The following is a 21,299-nucleotide window of genomic DNA, read 5'->3' on the forward strand; positions in this document are numbered from 1 at the left end:
ATAATGGCCCCTCCACACAGTATTATGCCCCATAGTGGCCCCTGCACACACTATTATCCACCATAGTGGCCCCTACACACAGTATTATCCCCCATAGGGGCCCCTGCACACAGTATTATGTCCCATAGTGGCCCCTTAACACAGTATTATGCCCCATAGTGGCCCCTTAACACAGTATTATCCCTCATAGTGGCCCCTGCACACAGTATTATGCCCCATAGTGGCCCCTGCACTCAGTATTATGTCCCATAGTGGCCCCTGCACACAGTATTATCCCTCATAGTGGCCCCTGCACACAGTATTATACCCCATAGTGGCCCTGCACACAATATTATCCCCCATAGGGGCCCCTGCACACAGTATTATCCCCCATAGTGGCCCCTGCACACAGTATTATCCCCCATAGTGGCCCCTGCACACAGTATTATCCACCATAGTGGCCCCTGCACACAGTATTATCCCCCATAGTGGCCCCTGCACACAGTATTATCCCCCATAGTGGCCCCTGCACTCAGTATTATCCACCATAGTGGACACCCATAAACAATTATTATACTATGGGGTCTTTTCAGACCCCAGAGTATAATAATCGGAGACCCAGGGGGGAGAAAAACATAAAAAACTACTGCTACTTACCTGTCCCCCGGCTCCTACGCGGTCTTCTCCGCTGCCTTTCCTCTGCCGTCCTTGTTTAATGACGTCTGACGTCACATGACCCGGGACGCAGGCCGGGTTCATGTGACGTCAGAGACGTCGGAAAGGACGTCAGGCAGGATCGTGGAGAGGTAAGTAACATGTTTTTTATGTTCCCTTACCTCTCCCGGTCCGCCGGTCATTATAGTCGGGGGTCTGCAAAGACCCCCGAGTATAATGATAGCAGCGGTAGCGGCTGTCACCGGGCCCCCAATGTCCCGGGCCCTGTGGCAGCCGCCTCCACTGCTATGGCGGTAGTTACGCCACTGCAGAGCAATGTTTCCTCTGTATTTCAGTACTCAGAAACTTGCACTACTTAGCAATATGGCCAAAGCTTGCACATGCAAAACACCTAATACATTTTATGTTTGGCTTTGGACTGTCAACAGTGTATGAATGGTTCTCTCTAGATCTTCTACACTGTTCCTTTGCTAGAGATACACTCTTGACAATCTTGTTTTTGCATGTTTTTAACATATCAGAAAGCAACCTTTTGCATTTAGGTTTCTGAGTAAGATCAAAATTTGGGACATTTGATCTATCACTCACTCTATTCCCCCCTTTTTGCCCTTCAGAGGGCAAAATTTCTTTGGTTTCTGGCCTTCACTTCAGAGAAGAGAAGGCTGGTACCATTTGTGAAAAATGGTTAATGATGTTTTGCATGTTAGATATCAATGGAGACCTATCTGCAAGTTCATCATTTAACTTTGCAATCACTGGATCAGTAGATGCAATCCTGTCTTTAAGCTGATTTATCTCAGTGTGTAATCTTAGAAGCTCTTTGTCCATGTCAGAATAACAATTCTCCTTCTCAGACAGCCTAAATTCCATCACCCAATATGGATCTTCTACATAAACTCACACATACACACAATTCCTTGACCCTCCTAACAATAACTTATCCCGATATTGTCCTATCCAAATGGGAGGCGGACTTGAATCTATCTCTTTCAGACTTGCAGTGTGCTAGAATTTTGTAGTTTTCCCACAAGAGTTTGATTGCTTGCAAATACCAGGAGGCAAATTATAAGATCGTCACTAGGTGGTACCATGTACCATCTAAATTGCACAGGTTCTTCCTGCCCTCCTCTCCAGTCTGCTGGCACTGTGGCACGGAGGAGGGGACACTTTTGCACATTTTCTGGAGCTGCTCTGCGCTGAGAGACTTTTGGGATGGCGTTCATAAATTGATTGTTCAGATCCTTCAGATTCCTGTACCCTGTACGCCGGCCCTCTTCATGCTCCACCTCTCAGACCTCCCTCACAGATTTGCCCTGCGATACATGATCAACACCGCTAGGGCTTATATTCCGGCGCTCGCCTGGAATCGTCTCGCCCGCCTTCTCTCTGACACTGGGTCTGTAAGGTGGATGACATCCAGTGTATGGAAGACCTTACTGCGTCCCTGAGGAACGTGCGTGACACCTTTATGGAGATTTGGACGCCATGGATTCTCTTCCAGTGTACTCGATCCTACCGAGATCTGGTGGGTTGAGGCTGTGCTGGTGACATTGTTCCCACGTTTGGAGCCATGGTTGCTTATTGACCCCTGTACGACCTCCCCTCCAGTTTGCTTGTTTTTTTTCTTTCTTCATCTTCATCTGGTTGAATGTGGTTTTTACTTGCAATGTGTATACTGATTTGGCCTGTAATGTTGTTAGTTGATACATTTGGTTCTGTTTCTACTTTTGTTTTGAGGGTCTTGTTTTGTTGTTTGTATATTTTGGTTTGTTCTAAATAAAGAATTTATGGGAAAAAAAATCCCGATATTTAAGGAAAACTGGGAGCACTTAGAAGAGAGGGGTGAGGGGGAGAGAGAGAGACAGGTAGTTGTATTAAAGGGGCTCTATCAGCAAAATTATGCTAATAGAGCCCCACATATGCGTGAATAGCCTTTAAAAGGGGCTTGTAAGGGCTCGTTCACACGTGGGCAAAGGGGTGGATTTTGACAGCGGATTTCACTTCAAAATCTGCCCCTTTACAATGGTGGTCTATGCAGACCGCCGGGGTTGTTTTTTCCGCTAGCGGCGGGCTGCTGCTAGCGGAGAAAAGAAGCGACATGTCCTATCTTCAGGCGGAAACCGTGGCGCGCTGGACCACAGCTTCCGCCTAGCGGCAGCACCCTCCTGTGTTGGCTCATTCATTTGAGCCGACATAGGAGGGGAAAGCCGCGACCACGATGGTCACGGCAGGTGGGTTTTGACCAGAGAGACACGCGGCTCGCCGCGTCTCTCTGTGTCAAAACCCGCGCGGACGGTTCACATGTGAACTGGCCCTTAATGTTATATTAACCCCCAGTCCCGTTTTTAAATAAAAGCATTAAAACATATTTGCAAATCTTACCGAACGTGCACCATGGGCGGGGATAAACGATGCGACATCAGCTTCGGGCACACCTGCCTCTTCTGTCTTCTTGTAGTAACGCCCTCTGGTTCCGTGTCTTCCGGCTTCTTCTCTTCAAATCCCTCGCCTGAGTAGTAGCGCTTTCCTCCGGAGATAAGCGCTACAACGCAGTCGTGGGATTTGAAGAGAAGAAGCCGGAAGAAGACATGGAACCAGAGGGCGTTACTACAAGAAGACAGAAGAGGCAGGCGTGCCCGAAGCTGACGTCGCATCATTTATCCCCGCCTATGGTGCACGTTCGGTAAGATTTGCAAATATGTTTTAATGATTTTATTTAAAAACGGGACCGGGATTTAATATAACATTTACGGTGCCTGAATAGCCTTTTTAAAGGCTATACACGCATATGTGGTGTTCTATTAGCATAATTTTGCTGATAGAGCCCCTTTAAATGTGATGTCATAGTGAGCATTATCTCCTGTACTGTGACATCACTGTGTGTATTATCCCTGTACTGTGACATCACTGTGTGTATTATCCCTGTACTGTGACATCACTGTGTGTATTATCCCTGTACTGTGACATCACTGTGTGTATTATCCCTGTACTGTGACATCATTGTGTGTATTATCCCTGTACTGTGACATCACTGTGTGTATTATCCCTGTACTGTGACATCACTGTGTGTATTATCCCTGTACTGTGACATCACTGTGCGTATAATCCCTGTACTGTGACATCACTGTGCGTAATATCCCTGTACTGTGACATCACTGTGTGTATTATCCCTGTACTGTGACATCACTGTGTGTATTATCCCTGTACTGTGACATCACTGTGCGTATTATCCCTGTACTGTGACATCACTGTGCGTATTATCCCTGTACTGTGACATCACTGTGTATATTATCCCTGTACTGTGACATCACTGTGTGTATTATCCCTGTACTGTGACATCACTGTGTGTATTATCCCTGTACTGTGACATCACTGTGTGTATTATCTCTGTACTGTGACATCACTGTGTGTATTATCCCTGTACTGTGACATCACTGTGTGTATTATCTCTGTACTGTGACATCATTGTGTGTATTATCCCTGGACTGTGACATCACTGTGTGTATTATCCCTGTACTGTGACATCACTGTGTGTATTATCCCTGTACTGTGACATCACTGTGTGTATTATCCCTGTACTGTGACATCATTGTGTGTATTATCCCTGTACTGTGACATCACTGTGTGTATTATCCCTGTACTGTGACATCACTGTGTGTATTATCCCTTTACTGTGACATCACTGTGTGTATTATCTCTGTACTGTGACATCACTGTGCGTATTATCTCTGTACTGTGACATCACTGTGCGTATTATCCCTGTACTGTGACATCACTGTGCGTATTATCCCTGTACTGTGACATCACTGTGTGTATTATCCCTGTACTGTGACATCACTGTGAGTATTATCCCTGTACTGTGACATCACTGTGTGTATTATCCTGCACTGTGACATCTCTGTGTGTATTATCCCTGTACTGTGACATCACTGTGTATATTATCCCTGTACTGTGACATCACTGTGTGTATTATCCCTATACTGTGACATCACTGTGTGTATTATCCCTGTACTGTGACATCACTGTGCGTATTATCCCTGTACTGTGACATCACTGTGCGTATTATCCCTGTACTGTGACATCACTGTGCGTATTATCCCTGTACTGTGACATCACTGTGTGTATTATCTCTGTACTGTGACATCACTGTGTGTATTATCCCTGTACTGTGACATCACTGTGTGTATTATCCCTGTACTGTGACATCACTGTGTGTATTATCCCTGTACTGTGACATCACTGTGTGTATTATCCCTGTACTGTGACATCACTGTGTGTATTATCCCTGTACTGTGACATCATTGTGTGTATTATCCCTGTACTGTGACATCACTGTGTGTATTATCCCTGTACTGTGACATCACTGTGTGTATTATCCCTGTACTGTGACATCACTGTGCGTATAATCCCTGTACTGTGACATCACTGTGCGTAATATCCCTGTACTGTGACATCACTGTGTGTATTATCCCTGTACTGTGACATCACTGTGTGTATTATCCCTGTACTGTGACATCACTGTGCGTATTATCCCTGTACTGTGACATCACTGTGCGTATTATCCCTGTACTGTGACATCACTGTGTGTATTATCCCTGTACTGTGACATCACTGTGTGTATTATCCCTGTACTGTGACATCACTGTGTGTATTATCCCTGTACTGTGACATCACTGTGTGTATTATCCCTGTACTGTGACATCACTGTGTGTATTATCCCTGTACTGTGACATCACTGTGTGTATTATCCCTGTACTGTGACATCACTTTGTGTATTATCTCTGTACTGTGACATCACTGTGTGTATTATCCCTGTACTGTGACATCACTGTGTGTATTATCCCTGTACTGTGACATCACTGTGTGTATTATCCCTGTACTGTGACATCACTGTGTGTATTATCCCTGTACTGTGACATCACTGTGTGTATTATCCCTGTACTGTGACATCACTGTGTGTATTATCTCTGTACTGTGACATCATTGTGTGTATTATCCCTGGACTGTGACATCACTGTGTGTATTATCCCTGTACTGTGACATCACTGTGTGTATTATCCCTGTACTGTGACATCACTGTGTGTATTATCCCTGTACTGTGACATCACTGTGTGTATTATCCCTGTACTGTGACATCATTGTGTGTATTATCCCTGTACTGTGACATCACTGTGTGTATTATCCCTGTACTGTGACATCACTGTGTGTATTATCCCTTTACTGTGACATCACTGTGTGTATTATCTCTGTACTGTGACATCACTGTGCGTATTATCTCTGTACTGTGACATCACTGTGCGTATTATCCCTGTACTGTGACATCACTGTGCGTATTATCCCTGTACTGTGACATCACTGTGTGTATTATCCCTGTACTGTGACATCACTGTGAGTATTATCCCTGTACTGTGACATCACTGTGTGTATTATCCTGCACTGTGACATCTCTGTGTGTATTATCCCTGTACTGTGACATCACTGTGTATATTATCCCTGTACTGTGACATCACTGTGTGTATTATCCCTGTACTGTGACATCACTGTGTGTATTATCCCTGTACTGTGACATCACTGTGCGTATTATCCCTGTACTGTGACATCACTGTGCGTATTATCCCTGTACTGTGACATCACTGTGCGTATTATCCCTGTACTGTGACATCACTGTGCGTATTATCCCTGTACTGTGACATCACTGTGTGTATTATCTCTGTACTGTGACATCACTGTGTGTATTATCCCTGTACTGTGACATCACTGTGAGTATTATCCCTGTACTGTGACATCACTGTGCGTATAATCCCTGTACTGTGACATCACTGTGCGTATAATCCCTGTACTGTGACATCTTTGTGTTTATTATCCTTGTACTGTGACATCACTGTGTGTATTATCTCTGTACTGTGACATCACTGTGTGTATTATCCCTGTACTGTGACATCACTGTGTGTATTATCCCTGTACTGTGACATCACTGTGCGTATTATCCCTGTACTGTGACATCACTGTGCGTATTATCCCTGTACTGTGACATCACTGTGTGTATTATCCCTGTACTATGACATCACTGTGTGTATTATCTCTGTACTGTGACATCACTGTGTGTATTATCCCTGTCTGTCAGGAACGTCCTTCTGCACAGCAGCACCTATAGCGCTGTGCTGTGTGAGCGGAGAGGAACGCCCCCCCACCCCCCCAGTACTATGGAAAAGTACTATCAGGAGGGGAGGAGGTGTTCCTTCCCGCTCACACAGTAAATCGCTATAGGCGCTGCTGTGCAGAAGGACGTTCCTGACAGAGTGTCAGAAATGCCCTTCTGACGATGAAGAGCTACGGTACTGGCACCGCTAGCTCTTCACCCAGGGCACAGATCGGGAAAGCCGACAGTGCGCTGAATTCAGCGCAGTCGGCTTTCCAGCGGTATATAGAACTTCCTGTACCCAAATGCATGAAAGGTCCTCTTTTTCAGGCAAAAACAAAATAAATACCTGCTCGTCTGAGCCACTAGCTAAACAGAACAGATAACTTGAATATACGTGTGGCTTACTTCCAGCCACACAAACAAAACAGGAGCAATATTGTCTCACCAGACTCAGGATGAGGGCAGGTTCACATCTGCACCTTTGTCTCCGGTTTAGCCAATCCGGCCAGTTTCCGTCTTCTGCCCGCAAAACTGGACAGGAGATGGAAACCCAGCGGTCAGTTTTCAAACCCATTCACTTGAATGGGTTTGAAAAGGTGACCGCCTGTGTGCATCTTCTGCCTGTCCGCGGGGAAAACGTTTTTTTTTTAGCCGGACATAAAGTTGGACATGCCGGACTTTGTGTCCAGTTAAAAAAATCAAAGATTAAAAAAATAATGGCACTGCACTACATGGCAACTATGCCCACGACTCTCACCAAAGATCACTGTGTCACCCTGCGGCTCCTTTACTTACGTAACTAACTGCGACTCTGAGGATGTTATGTCTTCTAGTCGCAAAAAAATCCAGCAGTGTATAATCTCTTTGCAACTAGAAGCCACTATGCAACTCCTTTCACTTACATTAAGTAACTTTGGACCTGTGATGGGAGTTGCAGCCAAAATCGCCATGTATCCCAATCCTACATAAGAGGACTTTTCTTATTGGTATGTATCTATAGCTGCTTTATATTATCATTATGTTATTCAATACATTAACATTCAGTCATATTGTAGTAGCAACAGCCGTAATAATAGTGGAAACAAAGTTTTGTGGCACGCGTGTATGCACAGTAGCAGCAGTAGTAGTAGAAGCATGCTACTGCGCATGCACCTGCGCCATTTTTTATCAATGGCAGTTCGTGAGCGCCGGAGGAAGACAGGACCCGAAGACATCGCTGGAAGAGGAGGCGTGGCTGAAGATGACGTCGGACCTGAATGCCCGCCCACCGTGCACGATAGATAAGTTTAACATATTCTTTTTTAGGGTTTTATTTTAAAACGGGGGTGGGGGTAGTATAATATAACATTAGCGGTGCCTGAATAGACTTTTTAAAGGCTATTCACGCATATGTGGGGCTCTATCAACATAATTTCACTGATAGAGCCCCTTTAACATATTTTACCTAAAACCTACATAGGTGCCAAAGATAACGATTTATATTAATGGGGGTGGGGATTTCTAACGAATTGATATTAGATATTACATTTTCTGTTCACTTTATTCAAAATTTTTTCTTTTTCATTCGCAGTTAAAAAATAAGGAACTTAACTGTTGGTTTGTTGTCACTGGTCTCAGCGAATCCAATTTCCAAGTAGGAATCCTGGCATTTCCATTTACTGATCTTTTTCCTGTGGATCTGATATTCACAGAAGAAGAACTTGTACTAGGTAGTTCGATGAACACTTCTGGCACATTTGGCGTCACTAACTCTTCCACAAACTCTTCAGCCTGTCGAATTATTTCAACATCAGTAATTTCTTCAACACTGCAATTGAAAAGTCGTATCACCCAAATCTGCTTCTGGATAATCACAACATCCATATTTTAACTTTTTAACATACTATTTGAACATACCTGTTGGATGTTGAAGCCGCTGCTCCTACTAGAGGGTCTGTGTCAGTGGTATTAACTGCTTGTCTGAAGGATCCAGTCTTCAACCAGCAATCCATTGATGAACAACCAAATTAGGAATGTTTTTCGAATAACACATGGCAAATAGCTACAAATACTGCGCCAACTAAACTGACACAGCAAGGATCGAGTGACTGCACAATACGAGTGTGAAAGATGACTAAAGCACTTCCGTCTGTAGGTACAGTTTGTTCGGTGAATATACGAAACCGGCATATTAAGCTGAAAAGGGCGGTCTGAGACCAGTTTGGAAGTGCCGTCCAACCGTGAATAGTTACTCTGCCGGCTTTGTATATTCGCCAAACGGACCGTAGTGCCGTGCCGGTAGAATATTAAGAGTGCATGTGAATCAGTATTTTAATTTTGAAACCCTTCACATTTATCTATCATATATACTCGAGTATAAGCCGACCCGAATATAAGCCGAGACCCCTAATTTTACCACAAAAAACTGGGAAAACTTATTGACTCGAGTATAAGCCGAGAGGGGGGGGAAATGCAGCAGCCACTGGAAAATTTCAAAAAATAAAATGGTCGGAGTTTTTGGGTGCAGTAGTATCTCGGTGCTGGGGAAGGGGAGGGGGTGTTTTGGTTGTCTGTCTGCCTCTTCCCTGAGCTTTAGGACTGTTTTTTCTTCCCCCCACTTGGAATTCAGCCTGGCTGAATATAGGGTATCTGCAGTGCTACTATTAACCCCTTCCCGATGGAACAGGAGCACTGCAGATCCTCTATATTCAGTAGACCAGGCACTGTCAAACACAGGGATACCTAATGTGTATGTGTCTAGAAAAAATAGAGAAGCACCGCGCGGCACCTAGTGCATTATCCCTTAAAGCTAAAAGCTCAAAGCAAAGAGACAAATCAGTAATCACCTTTGATATGGTGTAGATATTACCATACAAAAGACAATGTAGAGAGGGATCCAGTAGCAGCAGGATCACCGTATAAAAACGTAATATTTTGCAAACCAGGACCAATCCACCCAATTCAATATCCAGAATAGGGGGTAAAGAAATAGATCCGCGCTTACCCTCAGAAGATCTTTATTCAAGCCTTAAAACACAGTACACAACGCGTTTCGGAACTCAGTCGTCCCTTTTTCAAGTGTCCATTTAGTCAGCTCTGACTAAATGGACACTTGAAAAAGGGACGACTGAGTTCCGAAACGCGTTGTGTACTGTGTTTTAAGGCTTGAATAAAGATCTTCTGAGGGTAAGCGCGGATCTATTTCTTTACCCCCTATTCTGGATATTGAATTGGGTGGATTGGTCCTGGTTTGCATAATGTGTAAGTGTGTCACAGTCATTTTCTAGTTTTGTATGTATTCTAGGGAAAGGAGGGATTTACAACTTTTTTTTTTTTTTGCACTATTTTATGGGACATTCTATACATTAATATTGTGGCTGGTCATAGACCCCCCTCCTAAAAAAAAAAAAAAATTGTATAAAATCGAGTATAAGCCGAAGGGGGCTTTTTCAGCACAAAAACTGGGCTGAAAAATGTGGCTTATACTCGAGTATATGCGGTATTTTTTCTTGTTAACCATTTATTATCGCCATATCGTGGAGCACCTGCAGATGGTTCGCGCTCCGTGGAGCACACTTTGCGAAACATTAGGATAGAGGATAAATAACTGATCGACTGGGGCCTGATCGCTGAGATTCCCATTGATCTCAAGAATGCCAGAGATAGCCAGGTGCTGTACTTCAGCTATGTCTGGTGCTCCCATTGACGTGAATGAGAGCACTGTCCACCATTAGTGACTCCTACATTCAGGCAGGAGAAAAAGAACACCCCATGAGGGGCTCTTAGCCAAATATACTATTCCACTATTGTAAAAGGCGCAAGGTACCTAGAGGCCCCATTACAGATTCTGCACTGGGGCCCAGCAGCTTCAAGTGTCAGCATTTTCAGCAGCAAAATTAATGAAAGAAGCCCTGAGGACAGTTGTGACATTAGACTTTGTATAACAATTATTGTATTTTTTATAATTACAACCAAAATGCCCAATAATAAACAATGGCTGCTGCCAGTGACGTCACGGCCACCAGGATACCAATATGGCCGCTGTAGGATGACGTACTCTTCTAGCCAGTGGTGACGTTGCAGTTTTCCGGGCCAAGCCTCGCTCTGAGTACGGTTTAGCCCCGCCTCTGGGCAGCATGGAGCCAATCAGTAATCACTATTACTTTCCGGATGGAGGCGTGACACGCAGGAGCCCGCTGTGAGCGCACACCTGTGTACTAGCTGTCCTGTCAGTCATGTCTCCCCTCGCCCCGGGCTGTGGCTCCCTCAGACACGGACCACTTGCCCTGCTTGTGCTGTTGCTGCACCTCGGCCTGTCCCGGGGCCTGTATTTTCACATCGGGGAGACGGAGAAGCGCTGCTTCATTGAGGAGATCCCGGATGAGACCATGGTGATAGGTGAGAGCGGCAGGTGCAGCTCCGCGCTGGGGCACACAGGGTTAATGAGTCACTATGTTGCTATGGCAACCTGAATATCGTAAAGTAACAGCATTGGGTGACGCGCCGTGTGTTTGGGATGTTGTTTCCGTGGAAACGGGGTTAAAAAGTTGTTTGGCTTGAAATTAAAGGGGCAGCACACCTATAATAATGTGTCGGGTATATCATCTATAGGGGATTGTCAGTACGGGGCTTGTGGTATAAAGTAGTTAGTGCATGACAAAAATGGCAACACCTAAATCTAATCCCAGATACACCTGGCAGATAACAGAGAGAAATAGGCAGAATAATAGATATATAGGGAGCAGTCAGTGATACCTAGGAATGGGGATAAATGATTGCAGCCTTATAGTATGGATGATCCCTGCGCGGTGACATCACTGGGCGCCTGATCCCTGCGCGGTGACATCACTGGGCGCCTGATCCCTGCGCGGTGACATCACTGGGCGCCTGATCCCTGCGCGGTGACATCACTGGGCGCCTGATCCCTGCGCGGTGACATCACTGGGCGCCTGATCCCTGCGCGGTGACATCACTGGGCGCCTGATCCCTGCGCGGTGACATCACTGGGCGCCTGATCCCTGCGCGGTGACATCACTGGGCGCCTGATCCCTGCGCGGTGACATCACTGGGTGCCTGATCCCTGCGCGGTGACATCACTGGGCGCCTGATCCCTGTGCGGTGACATCACTGGGCGCCTGATCCCTGCGCGGTGACATCACTGGGCGCCTGATCCCTGCGCGGTGACATCACTGGGCGCCTGATCCCTGCGCGGTGACATCACTAGGCGCCTGATCCCTGCGCGGTGTCATCACTGGGCGCCTGATCCCTGCGCGGTGACATCACTGGGCGCCTGATCCCTGCGCGGTGACATCACTGGGCGCCTGATCCCTGCGCGGTGACATCACTGGGCGCCTGATCCCTGCGCGGTGACATCACTGGGCGCCTGATCCCTGCGCGGTGACATCACTGGGCGCCTGATCCCTGCGCGGTGACATCACTGGGCGCCTGATCCCTGCGCGGTGACATCACTGGGCGCCTGATCCCTGCGCGGTGACATCACTGGGCGCCTGATCCCTGTGCGGTGACATCACTGGGCGCCTGATCCCTGCGCGGTGTCATCACTGGGCGCCTGATCCCTGCGCGGTGTCATCACTGGGCGCCTGATCCCTGCGCGGTGTCATCACTGGGCGCCTGATCCCTGTGCGGTGTCATCACTGGGCGCCTGATCCCTGTGCGGTGTCATCACTGGGCGCCTGATCCCTGTGCGGTGTCATCACTGGGCGCCTGATCCCTGTGCGGTGTCATCACTGGGCGCCTGATCCCTGTGCGGTGTCATCACTGGGCGCCTGATCCCTGTGCGGTGACATCACTGGGCGCCTGATCCCTGTGCGGTGACATCACTGGGCGCCTGATCCCTGTGCGGTGACATCACTGGGCGCCTGATCCCTGTGCGGTGACATCACTGGGTGCCTGATCCCTGTGCGGTGACATCACTGGGCGCCTGATCCCTGTGCGGTGACATCACTGGGCGCCTGATCCCTGTGCGGTGACATCACTGGGCGCGTGATCCCTGTGCGGTGACATCACTGGGCGCCTGATCCCTGTGCGGTGTCATCACTGGGCGCCTGATCCCTGTGCGGTGACATCACTGGGCGCGTGATCCCTGTGCGGTGACATCATTGGGCGCCTGATCCCTGTGCGGTGACATCACTGGGCGCCTGATCCCTGTGCGGTGACATCACTGGGCGCCTGATCCCTGTGCGGTGTCATCACTGCAGTGCACTATTGAATTGTTGTGGCATCACGGTGTGCATCGTCCCTGCAATGTGACATCACTGTGTGCATATCATCCCTGTGTATTAGGGAGATCAAAATAATCATAAGTCTCTACTGTTTGGAATGTGCTACAAAATGTGGCCATGAATGGGGGGGGGATCCCCAAACTCTACCCCTGTTTCTTCCATAAGACTTTTTTTCTGCAACAGAATCTGCTGCAAACAGATGTAGACACAGACAATCAAAATCTAAAAGTCCTTGTTCACATTGTGCTGTTTTTCTAAGAGTTTCCTTTAACTAAATCAGGAGTGAGAAAGTATTAAAGAGAAGGTGTAATCCTCTTATCTGTTTAAAATCCTTACACGCAGAAGGCTATATACTCCCAAATGTTTGGAACCAAACATGTCTGTGTGAACTGTCCCATGCCATTCTAATGTAGGATACCTTGTGAAGTCTGATTTACTTGCAGTTGATTTGGTCATGTATAAGGCCGTGGGGTTATTTTTGTTTTTTTAATTTCAGGAAACTACAAGACTCAGCTATGGGACAAACAAGCCGAATCTTTCCTGCCCTCTACACCAGGTCTGGGCATGCATGTTGAGGTGAAAGACCCAGATAGCAAGGTAAAGCGAGACTGTTTTTTCCACCATCTTGTAGGCTGGATTCATTTCTGGTTTTCTGGAAAATCAGAGAAGTAGGAAATGGAAAATAATGAAGTGCCAGATCGAGCGGTGTCTGACAATCCCAATTGACTCTGGTTCTGCCAGTTACACCATGCAATTTGCATTAAAGGAGTCTTAAAAGAGTCAGCACAAAATTGAGCTATAACCTAATCCCAGTACCTTGTCCTGTCCACAGGTTGTGTGTGGTATTGCTGATCTGCCCAATTCACTTCAGAGGCGCTGATCTGCAATTCTGGGTTTCTGGAAGACAGCAGCCATGTTTTTCTAATCCTTTTCAACCCTTTTAACATTAGCGACTCTTGTTTTTCCTGTCTCTTTAGGTCATCCTCTCCAGGCAGTACGGCTCAGAAGGCAGATTTATCTTTACGTCTCACACCCCCGGAGAGCACCAGATCTGTCTGCACTCCAATTCTACTAGAATGTCTCTTTTTGCTGGAGGCAAGCTGGTGAGCCCACACTCTTCATAAAATTATTATTATTATGCAGATGTAATTGCCAACAAAGAGGGAATCTCTGTCTGAAAGCTTCATTTTTAAAGGGGTTGTCTCATCATGAAAAACTCCTTTAAAATTGGAGCTAGTTCAGACAATTTATTGGGTTCAGTAGGTATTATGTAATTCTGCAGCTATCCTGTGGCGGTGGTGCAGGGGAATTGAATACTTGCTTCTGGATTCTAGCATAGACTTTTTGCTTCTTGGAGAGAAAGCCGAACATGATCAGCAGCAGTTATAACAGTAAGGGAGCCTTCACACGATGTAACGCTGTGCTTATTCTGATCGTAAAAACATGTTCAGAATGAGCGCGTAAAAAGCAGCTCCCATTGACTTGAATGGGAGCCAGCATACGTGCGCTCCCCATTGAAATCAATGGGAGGCTTTTTACCCTATTGCTTTCAATGTATTACGCGCGTATCACATTAAAAGTATTAGGGAAAGAATCCTCCCATTGATTTCAATGGGGAGCGCACGTATGCCGGCTCCCATTCAAGTCAATGGGAGCTGCTTTTTATGCGCTCATTCTGAACGTGTTTTTAATATCAGTAAACACAGTAACTCCGTGTGAAGGCTTCCTAAAAGTTAGATGTCCTGGTACAGACTCCAAGCAGAGTGCGGATAAGCCCCTCACCACTCAGTGCAGCTCTGTACTGAACTGTCATTCTTATAGCTGTCCTTGGTGGGGATGGGAGCAGCATGGAGTGGTGAGGGGCTTACTGTATCTAATGCTTTTTCCTCTCTCCTCTCTCTTCTTACTGTTATAAATGCTGCTTTTCTGAGTTTTGTTTTCTCTGAGAAGCAGAAAGTCTATGCCCAGCCTAAATGATATCCCTTCTTCATTCACTGAGGATACAGCAGATTCTGTATGGCTAACAAAGCCTCACTAGAATGAATTGCCCGGACCCATATTCTGAACCTGTAGGTAATTGTGATATTTCTGTGCGGAACTTTTTTTTTTATTTTATTGGTAATTTGATGGTACAGCTCCTTGGGTATCTGACCTGGGTAAAACTTGACTTGCTTCCTGTTTTTAGAGAGTTCATTTGGACATCCAGATTGGAGAACACACCAACAACTACCCAGAGATTGCAGCGAAGGACAAGCTAACAGAATTACAGCTTCGAGTCAGACAGCTCTTGGATCAGGTGGAACAAATCCAGAAGGAACAGAACTATCAGAGGGTAAGATGAGGAGCTTTCTACTTAACTCCATTACTTGTACAGTAGTCTATGAATAATACCTGTGTTTATCACAATCTAATAGATCGCACATTGGTTGCTAGAATAGCATAGTTAGTTCCCACATCCTCCCCCAATCACATAAGTGCTGCATCGAGGAGGCTGAAGGGAGCAGCAGTCGTGCATGCACAATAAAATCAGATGAGTTCAGCTGTCTACCTCCAAGTTAGCAGCGGGCAGGGAACAGGTTAAAATATAAAAAGAAGACCCATTCATCTGTCTTGCCCAGTAGCAGATCTCTGTGCTGATCTTCAGTTCTGGCACTCTACACTAGCCCATGTGGCCACTGAGGCCAGTTATTGCCTGCAGTGATCACATCAAGGGCAATTGATGTCATTGCCGGACCCCTGGAAACAAAAACCTGGGCCAAGAACCAAGATGCTGTTGCTGGGACAGCAGGGCAAAGTAGAGATGAGTATGAAAAACCCTGACCTGTACTAGTCTTTGTCTGGGGTCCGGAAATGCCCTTTAACATTTATTACATATCCACTGGGCAGGAGGTAAATGTTTTAGACTGGAATACCCCTTTAAAGGGATTCTACCATTAAAATCAAATTTTTTTCTCGATCACATGTAGGAATAGCCTTAATTAAGGCTATTCTTCTCCTACCTTTAGATGTCTTCTCCGTGCCGCCGTTTTGTACAAACGCAGGTTTTCTTCGGCATTCAAACAAGTTCTCTCGCAGCACTGAGGGTGGTCCCCAATGCTGCAAGAGAAATCTCCAGCAACGCCTCCATCTTCATCTGGAATGGCCTCTCTGTGCGTCTTCTTCTGGCACTGGGGGTCAAACTTCTAGGCCTCAGGCAGAGCTGACTGTGCATGCCCAGAGGCCACAAGAAAATGGCCGCTTACTTACTGACGAAAACCGGGATTTGTACCGAACAGTGGCGCGAAGAAAACATCTAAAGGTAGGAAAAGAATAGTCTTCCTAAGGCCGGGGCCCCATGGGCCGGAAACGCTGCGGGAAAAATCGCGACATTATACAGTACTTGCAAAGTGGATGGGATTCATGCGAATCCCATCCCCACTTTGCGGAAGAAATCACAGCGCGGACACGCTGCAATTTCCAAAACCATTGCGGTTTTGAAAATCGCAGCATGTCAATTATATCTACGGAAACGCTGGCGGCTTTCCTGTAGATATAATGGTAAGAGAAAGTTCGCGGATGAAAACTCTGTGAACTTTCTCTTCAAAGCGCTGCAGGAAGAACTGCAATGCGTTCACGCAGCGGTTCTTCCCTCAGCACTTTAGAGCTACGATTACGGCCTGTGGGGCCTTAGCCTTAAGGCTATTCCTACGTGTGATCGACAAAAACTTTGATTTTAATGGTAGAATCCCTTTAAATCTGTCCAGTTTCTTTAACTCTGGTGATCTGCTGTCAGCCCTGGGGACGTACTCTCTGGCCATATAAAAGGTTGCATTTTGGTATAGGTTACAGACAGAGATCCTGAGCGAGGGACCCTTTTCTGTGAAGCATAAGGAAAGGAGTTTTTAATCTGATGGGACAATCCCTTCAAAAACAGTTCTCTGTGTCACTAATGGACAGTAGAGTGGCTCAGTCACAAGGACATGGTTGTATGTTCTCCCTGTGTTTGTGTGAGTTTCCTCCGAGCACTCCTTTTTCTACCCACACATTTGAAAGATTTACTGATAGGGAATGTAGAATGCGATACCCTATATTGACGCTATATAAGGAATATACTGAAAGGAGAATAATAATAAATTTTATTTCTATAGCGCCAACATATTCCGCAGCGCTGTACAATTTGTAGGGTTCAAATACAGACAGAAAGATACATAACAAAGAACGTCATTTCACACAATGGGACTGAGGGCCCTGCTCGCAAGAGCTTACAATCTATGAGGTAGAGGGGGTGACACAAGAGGTAGGAGGGGCGGCATTGCTTATACAGTGGTCAGACACTTTTGTAATAGAGGATACTGACATTATACAAACTTATTAAGGCCTCATATCATGTGGGGTAATGTGGGAGCGGGGACAGAGGAGGGTTACATTTTGGGGATTCTAATTATAGTACGGAAGGGTTTACGTTAGAAATTGTGATAGGCCTGTCTGATAAGATGTGTCTTTAGTATGTGTTTGAAAATGTAGAAATTGGGAGTTAATCTGATTGTCCGAACAGTCTAGGTGCTGAAATCTGAATGGAGTTAAATACGCTGGTGCCCATTTACCTCAATCCCACAATCATCACTGGATCTTCTGTCTTGTCCCCTTGATAAACATTTGTAGTAAATTGCTGAAAGTAAAGGGAGTATTCTCTTCTATTATAGTGTATTAAAAGATAATGCTGTTTGTAGTTAAAATTCTGTAAAACTCAATAAAAATTAGTTTGAAAAAAATAAATAAAAAAAATTCTGGGTCTTAGATTGGATGGTCATGATCACACTATGAGTGTGTGTGGTATATATAAGTATTATATTATATATAACATTTTTACTGATTCATTTATTTGTGTTGCAGTATCGGGAGGAACGATTCCGACTAACCAGCGAGAGCACAAACCAGCGTGTCCTGTGGTGGTCCATCGCTCAGACTCTTATCCTTATCCTCACAGGCATATGGCAAATGAGACACCTTAAGAGCTTCTTCGAGGCCAAGAAACTAGTGTGAAACGTCTACCTCCAAGCCCAGCTCTCTATACTGTATACCCCACACATATGGACAAAAACAAATGGTTGCCACTTTATGTTCCCTTTCTGCCCTCCTGCCCAACACACCTAGGCCTTGCCTTTCTATAAGTTTGGTGGGTTCACACTACAATCACTCAGGTCCTGCCTGCTGTCATCTCTGGATAACGTATCTGCTGGCAGCCATTACATTTTGGGATGGGTATGGCATTTTTTTGGTAAACAAACCTGATATATTTTCTGTTTTTGCAGTAAAGTGAATGGAGCCATAAAATTGTGAGGTTCCATATCTTAAATTTATGAGGTACTTAAAGGGTTTTTCCTCAATAATAGCTCTTATTCTTATAGGAATGGGTTCTAAGTGTCCGATGGTTGGGAGTCAGGCCTGTAAGACCATCTATGATCACAAGGATAGGGATTGCCCAGTTCTCCGTGTGAATGACGTACGCATGGTTACACATGGGGGTCTGGGACCGCTGTTCTTGTGATCACTGGGGTGGATCTCCATCGATCAGACAAGTCTATCCCCATCCTGTGAATAGAAGATCACTGTAGTTTGTGAGGAAATCACTTTAATTTTCTAGAACATTGGCTTATAAGACTGGAAAAACATCTTCCAAAATGAACACCTTTTAGGTAAGTATATGCCCCTGCATTGTCCTCTTCCCTCAAGTTGTTGGAAAACACTAAGTAGATATCTGTTTTTGAAAGAGCTAGGTAATAACCAATATGGACGCCATTAGGGCTTCCTAATCAGCGGTCATGTAGCTTTTCCAGACTCTTGAATTGCAGGTCTGTGGGTCAAAGTTTCTTAAAGGAGTCTTCAGGACCTATCCTTTGGATAGATTTGGGAGAGGTTTTTGATGTGGTTGTGGCGCTCATATGAGCTCTGCTTTCACTTTGCAGGTCTGTGACGTCACGTGGTCTGGATGCCGCTCAGTCCCATTCAAATGAATGGGACTGAGTTGCAATACCAAACACAATCACTGTATAACGTAGGACACAAGAAGTGAAGAAACTGCATTGACGCAGTGGATGTCAGACCCCCCACCGGTTTGATATTGATAAGTTATCCTAACTAGATTAATAGATTATAACTAGATTAGTTATTAGGAGTCTGGTAAAGCTGGGTGATGACCCCTGAATACACACATGGATTAATGGCTGCTAAAGATGTAGACTCTAATAGACAGCTTGATATAGAACTGTATATCTGTTGATATATTGCAGCTTACTGTATATGGCAGGGGGTGGTAAATTTATGCCCCATTTTAGCGGTCGTCTCAGAATCAGTACCTACCCACGCGTTGGGTGGTTGGGGGTGTCCCTGATCCTCAAAATGGAGGTCCATGTCCCTTATTTGAATGGAGAGATGGTTGCCTAGGCACGCCCTGTCGGTCCCATATACCAGGAATAGAAAGGTGATCAATGAGACCCACACCTATCTTGTGGGTGGATAAGTATTTATTTCGGGACAACCCCCTTAATATAGACTTGCAATGTCTGCATATAGAAAAAGTTTTCATTGAAGACTTGTTACTGGGTGTATGTAAGTATAGGGTATGTACTATGACAATCGAGTGCCAGCTTTTATTAGTCTTTCTACACTGGCCTGGTACAAAATTGGCAGTGGGTAATGCACCTTATATAGCTGTGTGTATGAGGTGCGCGCCACCTTCTGCAGTCTTCATCCATTCTATAAGTGTAGGATGAAGCTTTGAATGTTGAAGTGAATCTTTGCTAGGACAAGTTCCCTTAAGACCTAGTGACGTACGCCATTTATCACACCATGCTGACCGTCTAGACACAATAGTACTGACTGTGTAAATGACAAATGTTGGTGGAATGCTTGTTCAGCTATTCCTTGCAATCTCCCCTACACATGCATGCTCAGCTTGGCCAAGTGTGCATGTGTTCTGAATAGTGAGAGGAGGAGTAAGTCACTGTCGGACTACTTATCTATCAACCTGGATCATTCTTCAGGTCATGAGGCCCCTTATACATAAGTATCCCAGTCCCAGTAATATCAGCAGGTTTGGATGGGTTCCTTTAGACTGATTTATACGTTATAATGGGAGAGTCAGCATTGATAACCGGCAGACAAAAATATATAGATATTGGATAGCACTGCTGTATGATGTTTCGGGCTAGAAACAAGAAGAGTTCCGATTTTCAGGAGTCATGGCTGCAGAGAAGGGACATGTCTGGTCAGATAGTAGATGTCCCCATACGCTTCTAAAGGATGTGACTCCGCCCACTCGTAATATGAGGCAAACTTAACTCAAAAACGTCACTGTTGTCAGGATGCTGCCCCCTAGAGGAGTGTATACCATGTTTATGAATAATGTTACTACTGGATATCATGGATTCATGCATTTGAAGTGAAGGAAAAGTAAATACCTGCGCAAAATTTAGGGTTTACCACTAGGTAGACACATATGCACTGTATAGATTTTGTACAGAAATTTCTGTGACTGTTCTACGCATCTCCATGGGGGTTTGTAAAAAAATTGTAATCCCTAGCAAGTGTAATCCCTACTGCTGCAGCTTCAGAGCACTGATCGGCACTAACACTTCGCCCCCATACTTGTCCTGTTTGTCTCATCTTCCAAGATGATGTCTTTAATATATTTTATTTTATAACTTGGGGATTAAAAGGAATAAAGTTTCAGTTGTGACTATTCTGAATTGTAATAAAAGATAATATTTCCATGTCTATGGGAGCGTTGTGTCATCAACAGTGTGGAAGTAGTATGAGGCCCACGGAGTGTGGAATGGAAACAGTCAGTAGGAGTGCATGCCTAGTCTGTGTAGAAAGAGCTTATTGCCTGTTAATTATATAGTGGCACCCTATTCTATAGCGCTGTACACAATCCACTTGGAAAATTTTATAGGAAGTCAATTTACCTATTGGTGTAGGTTTTTTGTTTTTATAGGGCAGGAGCAAACAGCACGGGGACGAACATATAATTTAAAAGGATTTTACGAGACTTTGATATTGACAGCTTGTCCCTATAATAATCCATCCCATCTATATCAGATCAGTCGGGGTCTGGCTAGCAATTGATAATTGGGCCCCGCAGCACTGCAGTAATTGTTGCATCCCCTTCAGTGTTTATCAGACACAGCTCTGTCCATTTGGTCGTGGCTGTGCCTGTTATTGTAGTCCCAAGTCTTCAAATAGGCCAACAATCTTAGAGACTGGATGACACCTTTAAGATCATCGGTATCAAATGGAGGGGG

At 45.3% G+C, this 21,299-nt stretch overlaps 1 protein-coding gene across 1 annotated transcript; it reads left to right on the forward strand.

Moving 5' to 3' along the window:
* Window positions 1-10,954: 10,954 nt before the first annotated feature.
* On the forward strand, window positions 10,955-20,781 carry TMED4 (transmembrane p24 trafficking protein 4). Its single transcript, XM_075272945.1, has 5 exons — window positions 10,955-11,173; window positions 13,514-13,614; window positions 13,995-14,120; window positions 15,203-15,349; window positions 17,890-20,781. Exons 1-5 carry the CDS (start codon window positions 11,011-11,013, stop codon window positions 18,037-18,039), a joined length of 687 nt encoding a protein of 228 aa, XP_075129046.1. The 5' UTR covers window positions 10,955-11,010; the 3' UTR covers window positions 18,040-20,781.
* The last annotated feature ends 518 nt before the right edge of the window (window positions 20,782-21,299 follow it).

The sequence above is a fragment of the Leptodactylus fuscus genome, chromosome 5 (assembly GCF_031893055.1).
Source record: "Leptodactylus fuscus isolate aLepFus1 chromosome 5, aLepFus1.hap2, whole genome shotgun sequence".
In the NCBI taxonomy this organism is placed as follows: Eukaryota; Metazoa; Chordata; class Amphibia; order Anura; family Leptodactylidae; genus Leptodactylus; species Leptodactylus fuscus.

Bases quoted from the DNA above. Each gene is read 5' to 3' on its own strand.
- TMED4 (XM_075272945.1), top strand. From the start codon at position 11,011: ATGTCTCCCCTCGCCCCGGGCTGTGGCTCCCTCAGACACGGACCACTT. The intron at 14,121-15,202 runs GTGAGCCCACAC...TCCTGTTTTTAG, and splicing joins TTTTTGCTGGAGGCAAGCTG to AGAGTTCATTTGGACATCCA. The intron at 15,350-17,889 runs GTAAGATGAGGA...TTTGTGTTGCAG, and splicing joins AGGAACAGAACTATCAGAGG to TATCGGGAGGAACGATTCCG.